Source organism: Pteronotus mesoamericanus, unplaced genomic scaffold (genome assembly GCF_021234165.1).
Source record: "Pteronotus mesoamericanus isolate MK-2021 breed Mesoamerican mustached bat unplaced genomic scaffold, CSHL_Meso_final contig_182, whole genome shotgun sequence".
In the NCBI taxonomy this organism is placed as follows: domain Eukaryota; kingdom Metazoa; phylum Chordata; class Mammalia; order Chiroptera; family Mormoopidae; genus Pteronotus; species Pteronotus mesoamericanus.
The window spans coordinates 18148885-18167150 of NW_026555078.1; the positions used below are offsets into that span (position 1 = coordinate 18148885).

Here is an 18266-nt window from a genome sequence, read left to right on the forward strand (position 1 = left end):
GGTGACCATGGAGGGCATGAGATGGAGGGTGTCCAGGGTGCCCAGGCTGAGGCTTCCCAAGTTTCGCCTGGACTCCGGGCCCCATTGGTGGGGTAGAGCAAAGGTGTGCCTGGGCCTGTGGGGCAGTACATTCACACGGTGGAGACCCACGCCCCGGCCCCAGCAAGGAACAGGCGGAGGGGAGCAGAATTTGGCTGAGGGCTGGGGCACTCAGGACATTGGCCCTGGAGTGTGGTCCTCAGTCCCTAACAGGGCTGTGTCAGGCAATGGACTTTGAGCCTGGGGGCAGGGAGAAAGAGGAGCAGCATCCACAGAGGCTCTAGAGCAAGAGCGCAGAGTGGGGCGTGGGTCTGGACAGTGAGAGTCGCCAAGGGATGGAGTGAAAGCGGCTTGAGGGGGTGGTTGGGGGCAGCAAAAAGGCTTCTGAGGCAGGGCTGTTGGGACGAGGGGGACGCTGAGGAGGTCAAGACTAGGTAGGGGATATCTCAGCCCGGCCCAAAGCCTTGGCCAGCGCTGAGCTGTGTCTGAAGTCACCTGGGGGTCATAGAGGGCCTATGGGGCGGGGGGGCGGTGGCTAAGGCCAGGCCAGGCCCTGCCTCAGGGAACACCTCCCAGCGGCACAGGCCCCTGAGAAGAGCAGAGTCCTGGGGCTGCAGTGGCAGGGCTGCCTCGACCTAAGCCACGTCCTCGAGCTGCGGCGGACTCAGCTTCTCCACCGGCCTGTCTTCATCCATGGCCTCCTCCTCCGGCTCCTCGGCATTCCGGGCCAGGCTGTTGGGCCCCGACACAGTCCCCAGCACTTTGGTGCTGTGCTCCTGAGCTCTGGCTCGGAGCGCCGCAATGCTGTTCTCCCTCAGTTCCTCCTGGGACATGGCTGCCGCGGCCGGAGGGTCGGGGCCCTGCTCCTCCTGCTCCATCTTATCCAGCTTGGGCAGGGCCTGGCGCTCCACCTCGGGCTTCCTCCCCGACTCGGCTGCTGCCTCCAGCGACTTTTTGTGCATTCCTAAAAAGAATTGTTGGTATTCGGGTTTAGAAAAGCGCCTGGGAAAGCCATCTTGAACTGAAAACGGCAAAGATAGAGAGAGGCCAGCATTAAGGACAAGCAGAAAGCCTTACTTCACACACCGCAGTCACGCGAGTCCCAGGGCCAGGGCTGGGGCAGTGGGAGGGAGGCTTTCGGCCTCTCCCAGCCAAGCCCCTGGGCGCCTGGCCCCCTGGCAGCCTGTTCTCTCCCTGCTGGAGCACAGCACTTGCTCCCCCACCCCTCCCTCATGGGATTCCAGATCTTAGAGCCCCCAGATAGGCTGGTGCTGCTATCAGACATAGGCCCAGACGGCAGGTGGAGGAAGGTGGCAGGTGGAGAGATTTAGGGGGAAGAAGTCCCCTGGGCAAAGCCAGAAGAGTGGTCAAAGGGACCTACGGGTCCCCCAACCCCCAAGAGGGGCAATTTCATTTATCAGAAGCCCACCTCCCAGGAGGGAAGAAAGGGTACAGATCCTGGGGCCACAGTTACACTCTCTTCACAGGACAAAAGAACCCACAGTCAGGGACCTGTCCAGGATGAAAGTCCTAGGCACCCATAGGTGGGTACAAGGTGGGTACACCAAGGCCCAGGCTCAGCCTGTCCTCGGAGCTGCCCAAGGGGTAGGGGGTGTCCTGCTTTGGAGGGCCTCCCTCCTGCCAGGCTGCTGTGGCCTGGTCCCTTTGCTCCAGGGCTCTGTCTCCTCCTCCAGGGAGCCCACTCTCCTTGCCACAGAGGCAGGGCCCCAAGGAGGGTGCGGGCTCTTACCCAGCAGCCATGGGGCGCAGGAGTCCATGATGCCATCCTTGGCAGACTTGAGGATGGACTCGGGCAGGGGGATGGAGTGCCGCACCATGGCCCCGTACAGCCCATACTCCGCCATGACGCTGCTCCGGCCCCAACACTTCTCTCGCTTCCTCCACTTGGCTCTGCGGTTCTGGAACCAGACCTGCAGGTGTAGGCGAACAGGTCAGGGGTGTGCTCTGAGAGGCACTGGGCCCTGGCCTCTGCCCCCATGTCTGTCTGGAGCTGGTGGCCTCATAGCCTTGTGATTGCTGGTTTCTCCAGGCCGGTGTCCTTACTCAAGCTCACCTGTCCCGTGGCACCCAGGGGCTTCTTCCAGGCTCAGGGGTACCCACCAGAATGAGGACCCATGTCCTGTGAGAGTAGGGTGAGTAAAAAGGGTCTCTCCTCTCACCCTCTCTTTTTTGGATAGGATGGGGGATACCTGTAGGACAGTCTGGCAGGTGAGCAGTTCCCAGTGTGGTCCTCAGTTGCAGCTGAGAAGCCTGACCCTGCTACTCTCTTGTGAGTGCTCACACCTCCACTGTATAAGCAGAATCTCTCTTCTGACTTGCCAGGGACAAGTTCCTTTGCAGGGCTGGACTTACAGTGTTCAGAGCTCCCTTTCCACCAGACTCCAGAGCCTAGAGCAGCCCCATGAAGGCTTCCTGGAGAGCGTGGACTTGAGCAAAGGGCATTGCATCTAGGCATCAAGAAGCTTGGGAACTGCCCCAGCCCCAAAGCAGGGTTGGAGATGCTCCCAGGAGGCCCGAGTCAGCTCCCTCCCATGCCCTGTCCTGTCCTGAGCTCTGCCAGGCCAGAGGGCCCTCCATCCATCTCTCCACAGCTTTGAACCCAACTGATAATTGGGGGAGTTTGGAAGCCATCCCCGAGTCAGGGAAGAAAGAAGAAATTCTCAGTGGTATGAGAAGCAAATGGGAGTGAGGACCTAGGAAAGTATTGTGGGGGGGCCCTCGAGGGAATGTTTCTCTGGCCCCCAAACTGACTGGTGCAGGGTCAGAATGGGAGTGGGGTTGACCTGGAAGTGAGTGTCTGCAGCTCTCCAGCCCTGCCTGGAGGGGCTTCCAGGGTCCCCGCCGTGCTTGGGGGAGGGGAGATTTCTGGGTCTCCCAAAGAAGATTTCCTGAGACTTCCAGCAGCTGACAGGAGCCAGAGCCAGAATTGGGGACCGGTGGTGCAACTGTCCCTCAAGCGGGTGGAAGGCTCGCAGGAAACCTGGGTGCTGGAAGGACCCCAGGCCCGGCAGAGCTCCTCTTGACCCTTCACAGCCCCTCGGCCCTTCCCCCAGGGCGGCCAGACACCCAAGGAGCCCCGGGAAGAGGGGAGCAGAGGGGAGGGCAGAGGTGCTTTGGAGAAATCTATTAGTTTCCTCTGCGATTTCCATTCCCTCGCCTCGCCTTGTCCTCCCCTTTCCCTCCGGGGCCCCCTCCCCCGCCCTCGGAAGCGGAGGTTTCAGCTTTTGATGAAAAATTGCTCCAGCTCTATTCAGGAGGCGGCAAAAGAAGAGTCACCCCCAGGGGCAGCCCTGGGCTGATTGAAAAATAAGTTAATTTCAGTTTGAATCGATGGGCCTCAGGCACTGAAATATCACGGGAAATTAAAGCGGCTGCTCTCCCGGGAGCCGTGGCATTGACCCGCACTAATTAATGCTGGGGAGGCAGCGCGAGCCGCGCCGCGCACTGCTCCCCCTCCCCAGGGGACCCCAAACACTTCTCATTTAACTAATTAGACGGGGAAAATTGGGTGTTAATTTGTGTAGGATTTTTTCCCCTCTTCCCCGCGGCAGCTCCCTCCCCGGCTCCGCCCCGCGCGGGGGCGCGGGAAATGAATGCGGGGCTCGCCGGCAGATGGCTGCCCCGGTCACTCTGCAATCTTCTCAGACTTGATTGCTTGATTAGGTCGTTAGCACATTAAAAAAAAAAATTGCTTGCCGTCTGGCGCTGGCGTGATGAGTGGGACGCGCGGCAGCGCCTGGGTAATTTATCTTTTTATACGGCAAAGAATTTGATTTCAATCTGCAGATATATGGGGCGCCTTTGACACCTGTTTAACATCGCGCTGCTGACAGCTTAACCCTTTGCTGCCTCGGCCGCCGGGAGGCCCCGGGCCGGGCCCGCGGGGCTCCGAGTCGGTGCGCCCCGCAGTTCCCGCCTCTGCCGCCAGGTGGCGGAGTGAGCGCCCCTACAGCCCGCAGCAGCCCCGACTCCATGGCTGAGTGCGGCAGGCCGCATCCGGTAGGGGGCGCCCCAGCCGCCTCGCCTCACATTCTCACTGCCCCCAAACAGCCCAGCAGTCACAGACAGGCTATGCGGGGTTGCAAAAAGACGGCACCGTCCACGGACAACTTTAAGTGGACCCACATGTGTGTAACCATGTTTTGGCATTTCTTCATTAGTAAATAACCGGAACCTCCGAAAACGGAAAAGACGCGGCCTCAGATGTCCCTGGCCTCTCCATCCCGACATTGGCCAGCGCCTTTAGAAAACGATCGCTGGTCCCATCCAGGTTGGGACACACTTTTGATACCACCGGGTCCTGGGGGAGCTGGAAAGCCATTGTGCAGGGCCTCCCCTGGTCCTGACCCAGCAGCCCTGACTGACCCCTGACAAGGAAAGGGTGTCTATAATTTGAAGGCCACGAAATGGCTGCACTCTGTGCACCAAAGCTCAGAGAGCGGTGAGCGATGAGCCCTGTTGGCTCGGTCATGGTCCCGGCCTGGCTCGATGCTGTGTTTAGATCTTTCCCCAGTGCCGCCTGCAGGCTCTCTGCCCGGCTCTCTGCCCTACCCAGGGCCTGCCTGAGACCTCTGTCCCGTCCCATCCTCCTTCCCATTAGCCCTTGGTCGCCCTCTCTGAGTACCCACTTGTCTCAAGATGCCTTCTCCCACGAGGAAAAATCTAAAAGGACTAATTCACATACAGGTATAAGCGACTTCTGGTGTCATCCACCTCTCAGGGAAGACAGCAAAGAATGAACCCCTCCCTGCGTGAAGGAATTCCAGGCACCTTGTCTGACCACAGAGGGTTGGGAAGGCTCTCTTTATGAATCTAAGTAGTAAACCATCTGCTTCCTAGGCAGGATATGACCTTCCTGCTTGAACACAGTGCATTATAAAACAAGGCCACACCCCTTAACTGGAGCCTGCGGGGCCAGACTGCAGAATGTTTTGGATTTCAGAAAGAACAGGTGATGCAAATACCACAGGTTACATAACACCCAGCAGCAGCAGCAGCAGCAGCAGCATACCATAATCAGATCTATTAGCTTGGTTTCTGCGGCAAAACCTATACATATTCACGCTAAGAGAGATAAATAAGGTCCTGTCTGGTTTTTGCCACTAATGAGTTTTGATTCCAAACTCATTTCCAGCACCGTGTGGATTTACAGATTCTGGAGAAGGGACTATGGCAGAGCCAGAGGCAGAGACTCCCCCCGCCAGTGTGGGTGCCTGGGAAAAGGGGTCTCCCTGCTTCCCCAGGATTTCATGAGCCTCAGTGCTTGAGAAAGGGTCAGGCTCTTAAATGAACATAGCATCATTACTGGAACACTAAAGAAAGGGGTGCAGACTGGATTTGGATCATATCTGGGGCCCTAAAAAGACCATTTTTCCTGGGTCTCCTCATTTGGGGAAATGAATAACTGGCCTTCAGCTCAGACTTTGCCTACATATTCCCTGGGGAGCTGGTGCCAGCTGGTCGCTCAAACCAGGAGTCATCCGGGCCCTCGGTTATGGGCTCCTGGAATGCCTGGCTCTCTGCTAAGACCAGATGCTACTCCAATTTATGGAGCAAACCTGTACAGCCAAAACAATTTCTTTTTAGGACAACTGGCAGGGAAGCTGTGGCAATGGTGCCTTGGAGGGAAGTGGACAAGGGATTAGGATTAACCCTAACCACTCTTCATATTTGCCTTTCTCTTCTTTTCCTTCTAGCAACCAGCATGTGTTAACAGAGCTTAAAAGTTTGCAAGAAGCATTGAAATCAACCAGTCCTGACCTGAAATTCCCGGCTCTGACAAAAATTGCTGAGTGATCTTGGGCAAGTTACTTGCCTTCTCTCAGTCTCAGTCTCTTTAGATATAAAAATAAGAATACCTACTCTTCAGGGCTGTTTTGAGGATTGACGAAATCAGTGAAAGTGCTTAAAAGCTGTACTTGTCACATAGAAGGTACTCAATAATTGCTACTTATTATTTCAGTGAAGGTGAAGAAAATCAGTGGGAGTCTCTGCCCAGGGGACAGGTTAATCATTGGCATTACCTGTTCCTCTGGCCTCCTCTGCATGCCCTTTAGTAAGGCTGGATGACAAACAATAAGGACAACAACTTCAGGGGGAGGGGATGCAGGGGTCGGGGTCAGAACTAACCTTCACGCTGTAAGATTTTAATACAGACATCCTCTAGTTTCCCCTCTAAGCGCCTGGAGGGTCAAACAAGTGCCCCTGCAACTCTCCCCCCATTTCTAATATATTTCAAACCCCCTGAGGCACAGATATAAGAGAACACCAGGCAGAGCCCTGCCCTGGCTGCAATGCAGCTGTGATCGGGAGCTGGAAAACCAAGGCTGGAGATTCCTGCTCTGTCACCAGCTGCCTGTGTGACCTTGGATGCATTTCTTAACCTTTCTGACTTCCAGTTCTTCATCTGCCCGTGATATCACTTCCTTACAGGTTTGTTGTAAAAATTAAACAAAATAGTGCATGGGAAATGCCTGGCACATAGTAAAAACTAGAAAACTTTGGCTGGATGCTGTATGAGTTTTGCAGGTAAATGTGCAATGAAATGACACTTTGCTTTCCAGAAAATTGTCAGTGACACTTTTCACATAAAGCCAGGTCCTCCCATCTCTCACCTTTGACATCCCTTTGCAGCATTTGGGCCCTTTTTCCTACTAAGTCTCTTGGCTCTGACAGGCCCAAAATATTCTTTCAGTCCCTCTCCCTCTCACTTCCTTCACTGTCCACTTTCTGGAAGAGACTGCTCCTCTCCATGGGAGAACCCGCATCAAAGCACCAGTGAGGATCAGAGCCCTGCCTTCCACGTCAGGGCTCTGAGCTCTGGAGAAGGGACCTAAAAGTGACACCGAGAATCACCAGGTTTGGAGTCCCAGGCAAAGATGAGTTGAGAAGATCTTCCCGCTCTGGAAAGAGCCTGGGTTTCCTGGTGCATTTCCCCTCGAAGGTGAGGCCCCACCAGCTCTGAGGAAGCCCAGGCGGGAGGCTTCTGGCTGTCAGCAGCTGCTCTGGCAGGTGCCTCCATAGCCTGCGCAGAGGGTCCTGAGATCCTGTGCCTCCAGGGATGGGCTGGACCAGGGGAAGGGCTTCTTGCCCAGTGGAGCTCCTCTGCAGCCAGGGCACGCATCAGGCGGTCCGGCCACCGCTGTCAGCTCTTTCTCTCCTACGTGGGTAACCAGCAGGAGCAGGTGTGGCTGTGCCAGGCTTCTGTTGTCACTACACAGCTCCTGTTTGCCGCAGTTCCCATCCCTGTATCCCCACAGGACGACATGCTCAAAGCTCCTTCCCTCAACGATCTTTCGGGAAACCTTCTGCGGACCTTCCAGGATTGCCTCCCCTCACCCCTGCCCCCCCACCCCAGGAGACATGGAGACAGCTTGCACAATTGGATACATTTTGCACATTCTGGTCACTTGGCTACCTGAGACCCAGCCCTCTAATCCTGCCCCATGCCGTCAGGCCTGGTGTTGTCGGCCATGTAGCAGTTTCCAAGTTTCCATCACATTCGCCCTGCTTCTCCCCTCTCCTCTAGCTGGAAGCTGATTAATTTGGGCTCATTGCTGGTGTGATTTAACGACTTCACATTCCATATCCACTCAGCACTTCTGACACCATATTTCAGCACAGCCCTTTCAGTCCTAGCTTCAGGCTCAGAGAAGCCTGGCCTGCTGCAGCCCCCGATGTCCACTAGGAGGCAGCTCTGCCCACTCATCCTGGGAGCCAGCCCCAGAAGGCATCCTTCCCCGCACACCTGACAGGCCATCTCTTCCCCATCCCATCTTGTCACCCCAAACTCCACTTTCTTCCATTAATAGTAACCCACTCAAAACACAGGAACTCCTTTCCTGAGTCTCTGACCCAGCATTTTTACACTGGCTGCACACAATCACCGGCAGAGCTTTAAAACATATAGGTGCCTAGGCTCCACACAAAACCAATTTAATCAGAATTGCTGGGCGTGGGAGGCCTGCATGGACATTTAAAAGCCCTGTGACTATTTTGCAACTGCCAATTTGTACAGCTTAGGGAACATAGTCAATAATACTGTCATAACTATATAGGGTGTCGGTGGGTTCCAGACTTATGGGAGGGGTCACTGAGTAAGTTATATAAATGTCTAACCACCATGCTGTACTCCTGAAACTAGTATAATATTAAATGCCAACTGTAATTGAAAAATTAAAAAAAAAATTTTAATCGGCTCAGTGATTCTGATAAATGCCCCGGGCTGAGACTCACTACAACCCTTTCTCATCTGGGTGCCTATCTTCCAACTTCTGGAATATAATTTCCCTTCATTCCCTTCCCTTGGGCAAGGATTGCTTTAAAGAAGACAGAATCAACAGCGCCAGTCAGAGAACCCTAACTCTGCCGTCCACGCACACCAAGCTGCGAAGCCCGGGGCTGAGATGTGGGCTCAGGTCTCTCTGCGTGTCCATATCTCTGCCATGGAGGCATTTTTAATAAGTACGATTTTTGTCAGGAAAGAATACAGTAAACAAACAAGTGAATAGAAATGTATACCCCAACCTTATAATACTAGGGACAGGCGACCTCACAGAGGAACAAAAGTCAGTCTGGAAACCTGTTTCCCCTTCCCCAGAGCTGACATCTGGCAGGAGCTTCCAGAAGGCCAGTCCCAGCGTTTTCTGTGGCCACAAAGAGGACTGAGGGACTAGGTCTGATCTGGAGACTCGGAATCTTCTTTCTCCAGCAACACACCACATCCCTTCGCCCAAACCCAGAGAGCTGTGGAGCGGAGCTGCTCACCGCCCAAGCCCTAAGAGGAAGCTGGTCATTACAGAGGGGCTGGCCCTCACCGCTGCTGCTTATCCTGGGTTTTGTAGACAGGCATTCAGGTCTCCCTCATACGCTCTCACAGGACAATGGTTGAGTGCTGGGTTTGAATCCAGTCTAGCACTTGGTTCACCTCTCAGTCCCTCACTTTCCACGCCCAGAAAATGGGAGGAGGAAGAGCACCTATTTCATCTAGCTGTTGCGAGGATTTAATGAAACGAGACATGGAAAGCACTTAATAGCTGGGTCAATGGTAAGTACGCAATAATGCCAGGAATAATAATACTTTTATTAAATTAGCATGTGGGGAAATATTATTATTATTATTATTTTACAAGTGAGTAATTAGAGGCTCAGAGCTTGGCTTCCTGGCAGGGAAACAAAGCCTAACAGTAGGCGTGTTTGACTTTTCATGTCTGCACTGGGGTCTCACTAGACACTAGAGAGCAGACCTCACACACATCCGGGGGCTTAGTTTTTTCACAGATGAGGAAACTGAGCGATGAGAGGTGATCTGGCTTCTGCTAAGCCTGGTGGGTGTCAGAGCCAGAATGAAGAAATCTACCTCGAGGATGTCTGACTTCAGACTTGGAGCTTCTAATAACTACCCTTTCCCACGCCCACCCCCATGTCCCCTGAGGACACACACACACACACACACACACACACAGGCCTCTGGCTGAAAGCAGGAGGGGAGGCATCGGCTCTGGAGTGGTAGCTTTCCATCTTTTGGTGCCTTGTTCCCACCTAAACATGTTGAGAGGAAATGATTGGAAGAGTGTCCGTATAGTGAAGCAAGTGTTTTGAGCCTAAGGGGACTCAGCTCTGCATCTGGCCTCTGTGCCCATCTGCGAGAGGGGAATAGTAACAGCACCTAGCTCACTGGGTGCTCTGATTCCTTGACAATGCACATAAATTATCCCTAGAAGGAAACAGAGGAAACTGGTTACCACTGGAAGGGCTGCCGGTGGGCAGTGGAGAGGGAGGCCTGTGTTCACCCCACTGAAGAATTTTTTTTATGAATGAGTTTTTTGTTTTTGTTTTTAGAATAGTACCAGGTACTCAATAATATTGGTTATTTTTATAAAGGTTTGACACAGGCTCCCCACCTGAACTCAAACCATCTCTTTTCCCGGGCTCCAGGTCAAAGCACAGGCTTCACACCCACGCAGGAGGTGGTGAGCATGTGGGTTTGAAGTGTAGACCTAGGCCCCTTTCTTCCCCACTGATTAGCTGTGGGGCTTTGGCAAATGACCAGGCCTCAGTTTCCTCAGTGACAAAAGGAAGCTGATGGTCTCTACTCCCCCAGTTGCCACCAGGATTTAGTGAGAGCAGAGCCGAAGCCGAGTGAGCGATGGGCATGTGCCAGGCCCAGGGTGGAGCACAGCAAGCACAGAGCTCCTCGCGTCTGCAGGAGCCACTACCATCCCCATTTTACAGACGAGGAGCTGGAGGCCCTGGGGGGTAAAGTGACTTGCCCGCAGTCACTCAGCTGGTAAGTGGAGAAGCCAGGACTCATGCCCAGGCAGCCTGGTTCCAGAATGGGCACCCCATAACCACCAGCCCCGCCCCTCCCCGCCCTGCCTCTCCTGTGCACACCTTGCCGTTGGAACAGCTGGCACACGGAAAGCGCTCTGTAAAATTTAGCTGTGATTGTGGTTGTTACACGCTAAGACCTTTTCCAGGCCACTCGGTAAAACATTTAGGGACAAGACTGTTCGATAGCTCACAAACACCTTCTGGGGACAGCATTTAGCCAACAAACCATGTGGTGCTCAAAGACTTGCAGAGATGCGTGCCTCAGTTCTCCCATATGCACACATTCCATAGTTAAAACTCATGGGTGGGGGCAACGAAATCACTCCTCGGCCCACCTCCTCCTTGCCTGGGATGGCTTCAGACACCCCCCCCCCCCCCCCCCCCCCCCCAGGGAACTTAAAGCAACCCAGCATCCACTTGCTGAGGCATTTATAGCAACACAGTTACAAACACTCCCACCCACCATCACCAGAGCCAGACAGGTTTTAGGACAACCCACAGCAAGAAACAAGCTGTTCCTTCCTTCTGGTCCATAGTGCAGATATGGGGGCCTACCAACAGAGGGAGCTCGTAAGCACCCCACCCTGTCCAGTCACTTGTCAAGGCCACCTTTGAGCTAATGAAGGCCAGGCAGAGGGCCCCCCACCCATCAGCTGGACTGGGCCCTGGCTTACACACACACACACAACACACGCACAATTCAGAATCAGCACCCAGCCTTACCCCACTGGAACCCAGCTGAGTGGGGAGTGAGGGATCCAGGCCACCATGCATAACGCACTAACGGATAATCGGATTATGAATAATTGAGCTTATTGTTAGTGTCAGTGTCTAAAGCCATTGATTGAAATTCCAAATAGATTTCCAAGGGAGAGGAAGGCTCTTCTGGAAAAGTAGGAAATGACTCATTTCCATTCTCTGGTTCTCCAGTGAGAGAGCACAGGGCCACTCAAACACACCTTCTGCTGTTCCTTCTCCAGCCCCTCCCCCTTCCCCTCCCCCCAGCACACAGCGCACCTGGAGACACAAAGGACTATGACTGGGAGCAGAGGGGTTTCAGGAAGTCAGGTCCCCCATTTCCCAGCCTCAGCAGCAAACTACTCTGGACCACTCGGGTAATGGGGACAGCTTTCAGGTAGGGCTGCGATCCAGCCAAGGCAAACCCGAACCTTTCAGTAATGCTCCTCCCATGCCACTCACTCTTCTACCTCGTGGAGGCCCCATCTAGAAATCATCAGACTTCATCTTCTCCCAGAGAAAAGATTAAGCAGCCCCACTCCTGGCCAGCTGGGGGTGGGGGAGAGGGTGGGGGCATCCTGGACTTGGGAGGTCCTGCTGCTAAATGAAAGGAGGCCCTGCGCGCCCAGTGCAGCTGAGGGCGTCCCAGTCCAGGTTAGTGTGTGCTGGCAATGACAAAACTCTCCAGGAGAAGGGAGGGCTACACCTGCCAGCACCTGTCTTCTGCCACATTCTGGGCCCAACCCAGAAGTAAAGGAGCAGGAGCTGGGGGCAAGGCCAGCTGTTGGGTTGTGAGGGAGGAAGCAGCCTCAGGCAATGCAGGTCGGGGAGTGGAAAGGGGACAACTACTTCCTGTGGGGAGGGGGGCAGAGGGAAGGGGAACAGACTGAAGTCTGGGCTAGGAGTCACTCTTCTCAGGTACCCAGAGAGGCTTGGGGCCACCTCTGGCCTTAGAGCAGATGGCTGTGCTGAAGGGACATGTGCCACAACAGAGACTGTGCTCAGAACCCAGGACCCACCCGAACTCCTTCTCCCACCGAGGTCCCAACAGGGCCCCTCAGAGTTTGTATGATCTGCTCCTCAGGAGACCGACAGTCTGGAACAGCGGGCCAGGCCCCATCTGCCAAGTCTCTTGTCCCCAAGCAATGCCCGCCTCACAGGGTAGATGTTCAGCAAATACCGAACTATTCTTTATGGGAACATAATTACAGGCAAGCAGGTGCTCAGAGCAAGGGGGTTGGAGCCTGGGCCATCCGTGTCCCCAGGAATGGGGGACATGGGAAGCAGAGGGACTCAGAGTTCTGTTACCTGTATCCTGTCTTCCGGAAGCTCCGTTTTCATGGCCAGCATCTCGCGGGCATAAACGTCGGGGTAGTGGGCCTCGTTGAATGCCTTCTCCAGCTCCTCCAGCTGGTAGGAGGTAAAGATTGTCCTGAGGGGAGCAAAACCGGACACTCAGGACCCTGGAAACGGGACAAGCCTGTCCCAGAAAGGACAGAATGGCCCTTCCCTATGCCTCTTAGACAGACCCCACACCCAGGGGCTCAACTCAATCAAACAAAAACTTCCTGACACACTCATATACACACACTCTCACATGCACACATGTCCACACACTCATAGCTTAATCCTCTGCACTTTTCCTCGTTCAAGGCTGAGGGCCCACGCTACCCTTCTGGTGGCAGTAGGGGGGATTGTTCCGGCCCTGGGAGGCATTTCATTACAGGAATCCTTCTGGAAGTGCTTTGCGGGGAGGGTATCAACATAGAAATTGTAGAAAAATTGCAGAAAGCCCCTCTTCCTCCTCTCTCGCACAGGGTGAAGGCACACCAGGTAACAAAATGCCTCAGGTAGCCTGCTTCCTGGGTTTCTCTCGCAGACTGAGTTATCTTTTAAATGGCACTCCAAGTTCCAAGACTCACCAGATGACCAAATGCAGCTACAACCCTGGTGTTTGTGCAACTGAATTTCCCACCCCTTCAACCACCCCCAACACTCCACCGTCCCACCTGCCCAGGCCCCCCCCCCAGCTCCTTAAAGCTGCCCCCAGAACTGTGAGGGTGGGAATATGGGGGGCACCCTGTCCCTTCCTGTGCTCAGCAGGCAAGGGCCACATTCCAACCACCCCACACACAAGCTCAGTGGCCCACCCTTCGGGGGGAATCAGGGAAGTTCCACCCAGGTGGCCCTGAGAGAACCTACCTGCACAGCCCCCAACCCCACAGAGCAGTTCGCATGGATCTATTTAGGGTCAAACTGCTTTCAGAAGCTGGTAAGTGCTACATCCTCTCACCCTAGGAAAACGTGCAAATGACGACGCTCCAACACAGAAAGTGTTGCCTCCAATGTTAGGAGGTTCATAGACCTCCTTTCTGGAATAAACACAGGACACGCCCACCTACAGACACAAATTCTCCCCTTTTCAGATCTTAAATTCACCAAGTTCTGGGTGACCTTTATCTTGCCCCCTCATCAACAAGCCAACAGGCAATAGAGTCCAGGTTTTACGAACTCACTTACAAATATGGTACTGCCCTTGCTTGAGCCTCCGGAATTTGGACTCTGGGATGAGCACAGGGGTTTGGAATCCTTCATGGCCACCCCCACCCTCCCCCAACACAGGAAAAGGGACAGAGTGAAGCACTGACTTCCTCGTGCTGGTGCTACCTTTCTCGTCCTGGGGGATGACGCAGGGGGCTGTGGGGGAGGAGGATTCTGCTCTTTATAGAAAGTGACTGGATTGATTCCAAATTGTTTCTCCCCTTCTCCCGGGGGCCAAGGATGAAAGGCTTATGGAAACAGAAAGTGATTTCTTCAGAATTTTGAAGGTTCGCTGCTTTCTATTTTTCCCCTGCCCCTTACCAGAGGACCCCTACGCAGATCGTCAAAATAAACAACCGAAACATGCAAGTTCTTTTCAAAACTAGGGAAACTGAGGCACATAGGAGTTGTGGCCAGAGCCAAAGAGAAGAGCTGAGGATAGGTCATTTCATATCATTCAAGTGCCAGCCCCTGCTTAGGAGAGCTCATGCTGGAAAAACAAAACAAAGCCTCGAATCCCCCAAGTTTCCCCTCACGCCTGCCTCAGACCAAATCCTTGTGCTGGTGATGCCGACATGCTCCCAGGGAACCTCTCTGCGCTCCCACCCTGTGACCCCAAAACCTGCTCCTGGCCTTCTACAGGAACCCAGACCGCCCAGGTTCCACCGTGTGGAGCTTTCCCGGTAAATCTGAGACACCCGAGGCTCTGGCCCATCCTCTCTTCCCTCTCCAGCCTCTGCTAGCCTCGTGTGTTTCTGGGAAATAAAATGATGCCCGTATCTCATCACCAGATTCCAAGGTCTCTTCTCTGAAATCCCCAAATGAGAGAAGCTCAGGGAAACACATTAAAAAAAAAAAAAAAACTAATTAGAAATTGCACTGGCAATCAGCAGCCATTCCCCTCTCTCCAAAAATCTGCTCCCTTCATGCACCAGAAAATAGCCAGACACCCAAGGCAGGTGGCAAGCTGTGGCCCTGTCTCACTGGGAACCCTGCAAAGCTCCCAAAGGTTTCCCTGGTGGAGAAGGTGGCAGGTGAGGTCAGAGGGTCGGGAACCTTAAGCATGGACTTTGGGTCATGCGACAGACAGCTCCAAGTGCCACACAGGGAGATGTCCTGGTGCAGAAGCACTGCTGGGGTACCCAGGGTGTGGGACACACTTTCCCAGGGCTCTTCTTGCTATGGGAACCTCGCCCTCGGTCCCCGGCTGCGCAGCCTGGGGACTTGGACCTGTCCTCTCACCGCAGTCTGCTCCCTGTCCCTAGACTCAGAAGCTGGCAGCATCACCCACCCTAGGACCAGCAAGAGATGGGCGCATAGGGGTGTTTTCATGCATATTCGTTGGGTTGAATGAATGTAAAAATGACCCAGGATCAGAACTAAAAAAAAAAATCCGTTTAAAATAAAACAAACTAAACAAAAACAAACAGCTGCCTGAAGGGAACAAACGGAGAGACCCAATCAAAGTTCACCCTCAATCAGTTGGGAACCAGCTGGGGTCTGAGAAGAGCCGTTTTAAAAGGTGGGGGTCCATAGTGGGTTTCCAGGAGCTAAGGAAGAGGGAAGCACAGAAAAGCCCCGAGAAGAAGGGCGCGAAGAGGCTGAGAACAAATCGTGGCACAGAGGATGAGGAGGAAGTGTCCCGGGAGCCAGCGGCCCCTGCGGGTCCCCAGCGGCCCGGGCGGAGGGAGGTTTGGGTAACAGCCCCGGGGTGAGCGCGGGGACAGCGCCTGGAAGCAGCACGCGCAGAAAGGCCGATTTTTGGTTCTGGCCCCTTTATTTCCTTTAGAAGCTTCTGGTCAGTTTAGGCGAGGAACTGGTAGCACACGGGTGCTGACGCCCAAGGAGGCGCGAGGGTCTGGGGTGAGAGGATTTCTTTTCAGGATATAACCTTTCCGCTTGGATTAAATTTTAACTTTGTGCAAGTAACGCCTATTTAAAGACATATTTTTAAGAAACTCTCTATTCAGTCTGTACCCCAGCGCAGCCTGCTCCACTCCGGCGAGGGCTGGTGGGGTCGCCCAGTCCCTGCATTCCCTTGTCTGTCCCCATTTTACAGACAGGGAAACTGAGGCTCGCAGGACAAAAGCTACCTTTTCAGGGCCGCCAAAAAGAAGAAGCCTAACGGGAAAATTCCCATTGATGCAGAAATCACCCTCGAGATTTCGGGAACGGTGGGCGCAGAAAGGTAGCGGGTGGTCAGCACAGGGACCGCCGGAGAGGAGGGGTGCCGGGCGGAGGCCGAGGAGCCGGCTCGGCGGGAGGTGGGAGCCGGGCCGCCCGCCGCGAGGCGTGGGTGGCTCTCGGGCTGTGGGGATGCCGGGACGGCACCTGGGGTCCGCCGGACCCTCTCTGGCTCTGGCTTCTTGTTGGGCCTTTCCTTTCGGTGCCGCTTCCCCGGAGGCCTCTGATCGTCCTCTCCGGGCGCAGCCGGAGGGATGCCAGGGCCCGGGGGGATGTTCCCAAACAACGCCCACGCTTCTCTCCCGGGCACAGCCTTGGACCTCACCCTGGAGGCGGTGAAAATAGGGTCCGAGAGACCCGGCCCCCAGACAGGGGTTGGCAGGCGTGGGTGAGCGGGAGAGGTAACCGAAGAGCCGTAGGGGCCTTACCTGTGCCGCCGCTTCTTCCGTTTCTTGGTCTGGTTTAAAGCTGATTTGGACATTTTTCGGTCGCTGGAGGAAACATCTTCGGAATCTGAAAAGCGGGCGGAGGCACATGCGGCAGAATGGGGGGCGCGCTGGACAGCGCTCGGAAACACCAGGCATCCCAACCCCGCCCAGGGCCCCAACCCGGGCCGCCTCCAGGAGCGGCGGGGAGTTGCTCCGTCTCCCCGGGAAGCTCTCCCCGAGGTCGCCCCATCTCTAAGCCCAGGCTGGCCCTACCCACGCCGGCGCCCTATCCGGAGGTTTTGAGCGGATTTCGTTGTAAGAGAGGCAAAGGCCCCAGCGCTGTAGGAGCACGGATAAGGGGGAGCGAGGCAGCCTAAAGGGGATCGCAGAGACCCCCAGTGGGGCTCTGGGCTCCACACCCTGACCTGCGCTTGCAGCCCCATCGCACCGGGCCCGAAAATTGGCCCCAGGGAGCGGAGTTGGGCCGCAGGGAGATGGGTGCCAGGAAGGGCTGGAGTCTCCCTCGCCTCAGCCCCTTTTCCAGGGCCCGCACAATGCGCCCCCGCTCGAGACTGGAGACACTGCGACGCGACACTTTTCGTTGCTCCTTCGAATAAAAATAAATAAAACGGTAACGAAAAGTCGGGGGAATTGCCGAGCGGGCGGGGACGCCAGGCCGGGAAATCGGTCCGGGGAGGGCGCGGCGGGGTCACCCACGGGCCCGCGAGCCCGCGAGGCGCCGGGATCCGATATACTGTGGCGCTCAGGTGGACTCAGATCGTGGCCGATTCAGCTGCCGCGCTGGCCGGGTTGTCCGAGCTCATGGGGCGAAAAATAAACCCTCACTGACCAAGGCGGGGAGTTTGACAAGGAGAAAAGGAGAAAGGAAACGACAACTTTGGGCACCTGGGCTGGAGCCGAAGCTGGCACTCGCTTCCTGACCGCCAGCGCACGGAACAGAATCGGGCTCCAGGAGAGCGGGTCGTCGGGGAAGCTGGGGTGACAGTGGAGCAGAGAAACTGGGGCCCCCAGTCCACCTCACGGGCTCTGACACGCCAAGCCCAGTTTCCAGGGGGGCCCCAACGGGGCGCCGCCTCAGAGCCGGGACCCACGTCAGGACGAGAGAACAGCGCGGCGGCCCGAAACACTGGGGATGCACCCCGGCGGCGCCCGGGGCATCCTCCCGACCCTCGCCCCGGGCGCGCGGGTCCCAGGCCGGAGCGCGACCCTTCAGCCTGGCACGAACTTTTGCGCCCAGAAAAGGCCTTGCGGTGCAAGCAAGAGCCGACGGCGTGGGGTCCCGGCTCTCGCAGCGAGTCAGGTAGCCACGCAGCCTTCCGCTCACCTACCCGAGCTGGCCGTCTGGCTCGTGTCCAGCGGCCCCGAAGCTCTGCCCAGCGGCTGCAAATGGACGCTCTGCGGGTCGGACAGCACTTCCAGGAAGGTGGGCTGCGCGTAGAAGCCGGGGAGCCCCCCGGGCCCCAGCAGCCCCATGCTGCCCACTCCCGCAGGGCTGAGCACGGAGCGCGCTGCCAGCAAGTGCCCGGAGGCCAGGCCGTCGAGGGCAGCGCGCGGGTGGGAGCTGGGGGGCTCCTTGTTCAAGCCCAGGATCTCCTGAATGCCGAACCCGGTGCACCTGGCCGGGGCGCTCCCCGAGGTACTCTTGGCCACTGTCTCGGATTTGGGCTTGCTCAGCGCTTCTCCCGCTTTTCCCGTCATCTCCCGGCTCTTTGGAGGGGCCGAGGCCGCAGGTCTTTGGCTCCCCCCACCCCCCCGCCGGGCTCCCCGCTTCGCGAAGTTGGTCCCAGGTGCCCCCTCCGGTGTCTAATGCTCTGGAGCCCCAAGGAGATTCCCCTTTTATCCAACCAGGCGGCAGCCCAAGTGGGGTCAGAGCTGAGCAGCCAATCACCGGGGCCAGGAGCGATTAGGAATTCCAAAAAGCTGGTAGCTCCCGCGTCCGGCTGCAAGCGCCGGGGGCCAGGG

At 55.9% G+C, this 18266-nt stretch overlaps 1 protein-coding gene across 1 annotated transcript; it reads right to left on the reverse strand.

Annotated features, from left to right (window-relative positions):
• Positions 1-674: 674 nt before the first annotated feature.
• VSX2 (visual system homeobox 2) lies at positions 675-18002 on the reverse strand. The gene is made up of 5 exons (XM_054567008.1): positions 17633-18002; positions 16284-16368; positions 12439-12562; positions 1790-1970; positions 675-1003 (listed from the first exon to the last, which is right to left on the reverse strand). The coding sequence occupies exons 1-5, from the start codon at positions 18000-18002 to the stop codon at positions 675-677; spliced, it is 1089 nt and encodes a 362-aa protein (XP_054422983.1).
• Positions 18003-18266: the final 264 nt, after the last annotated feature.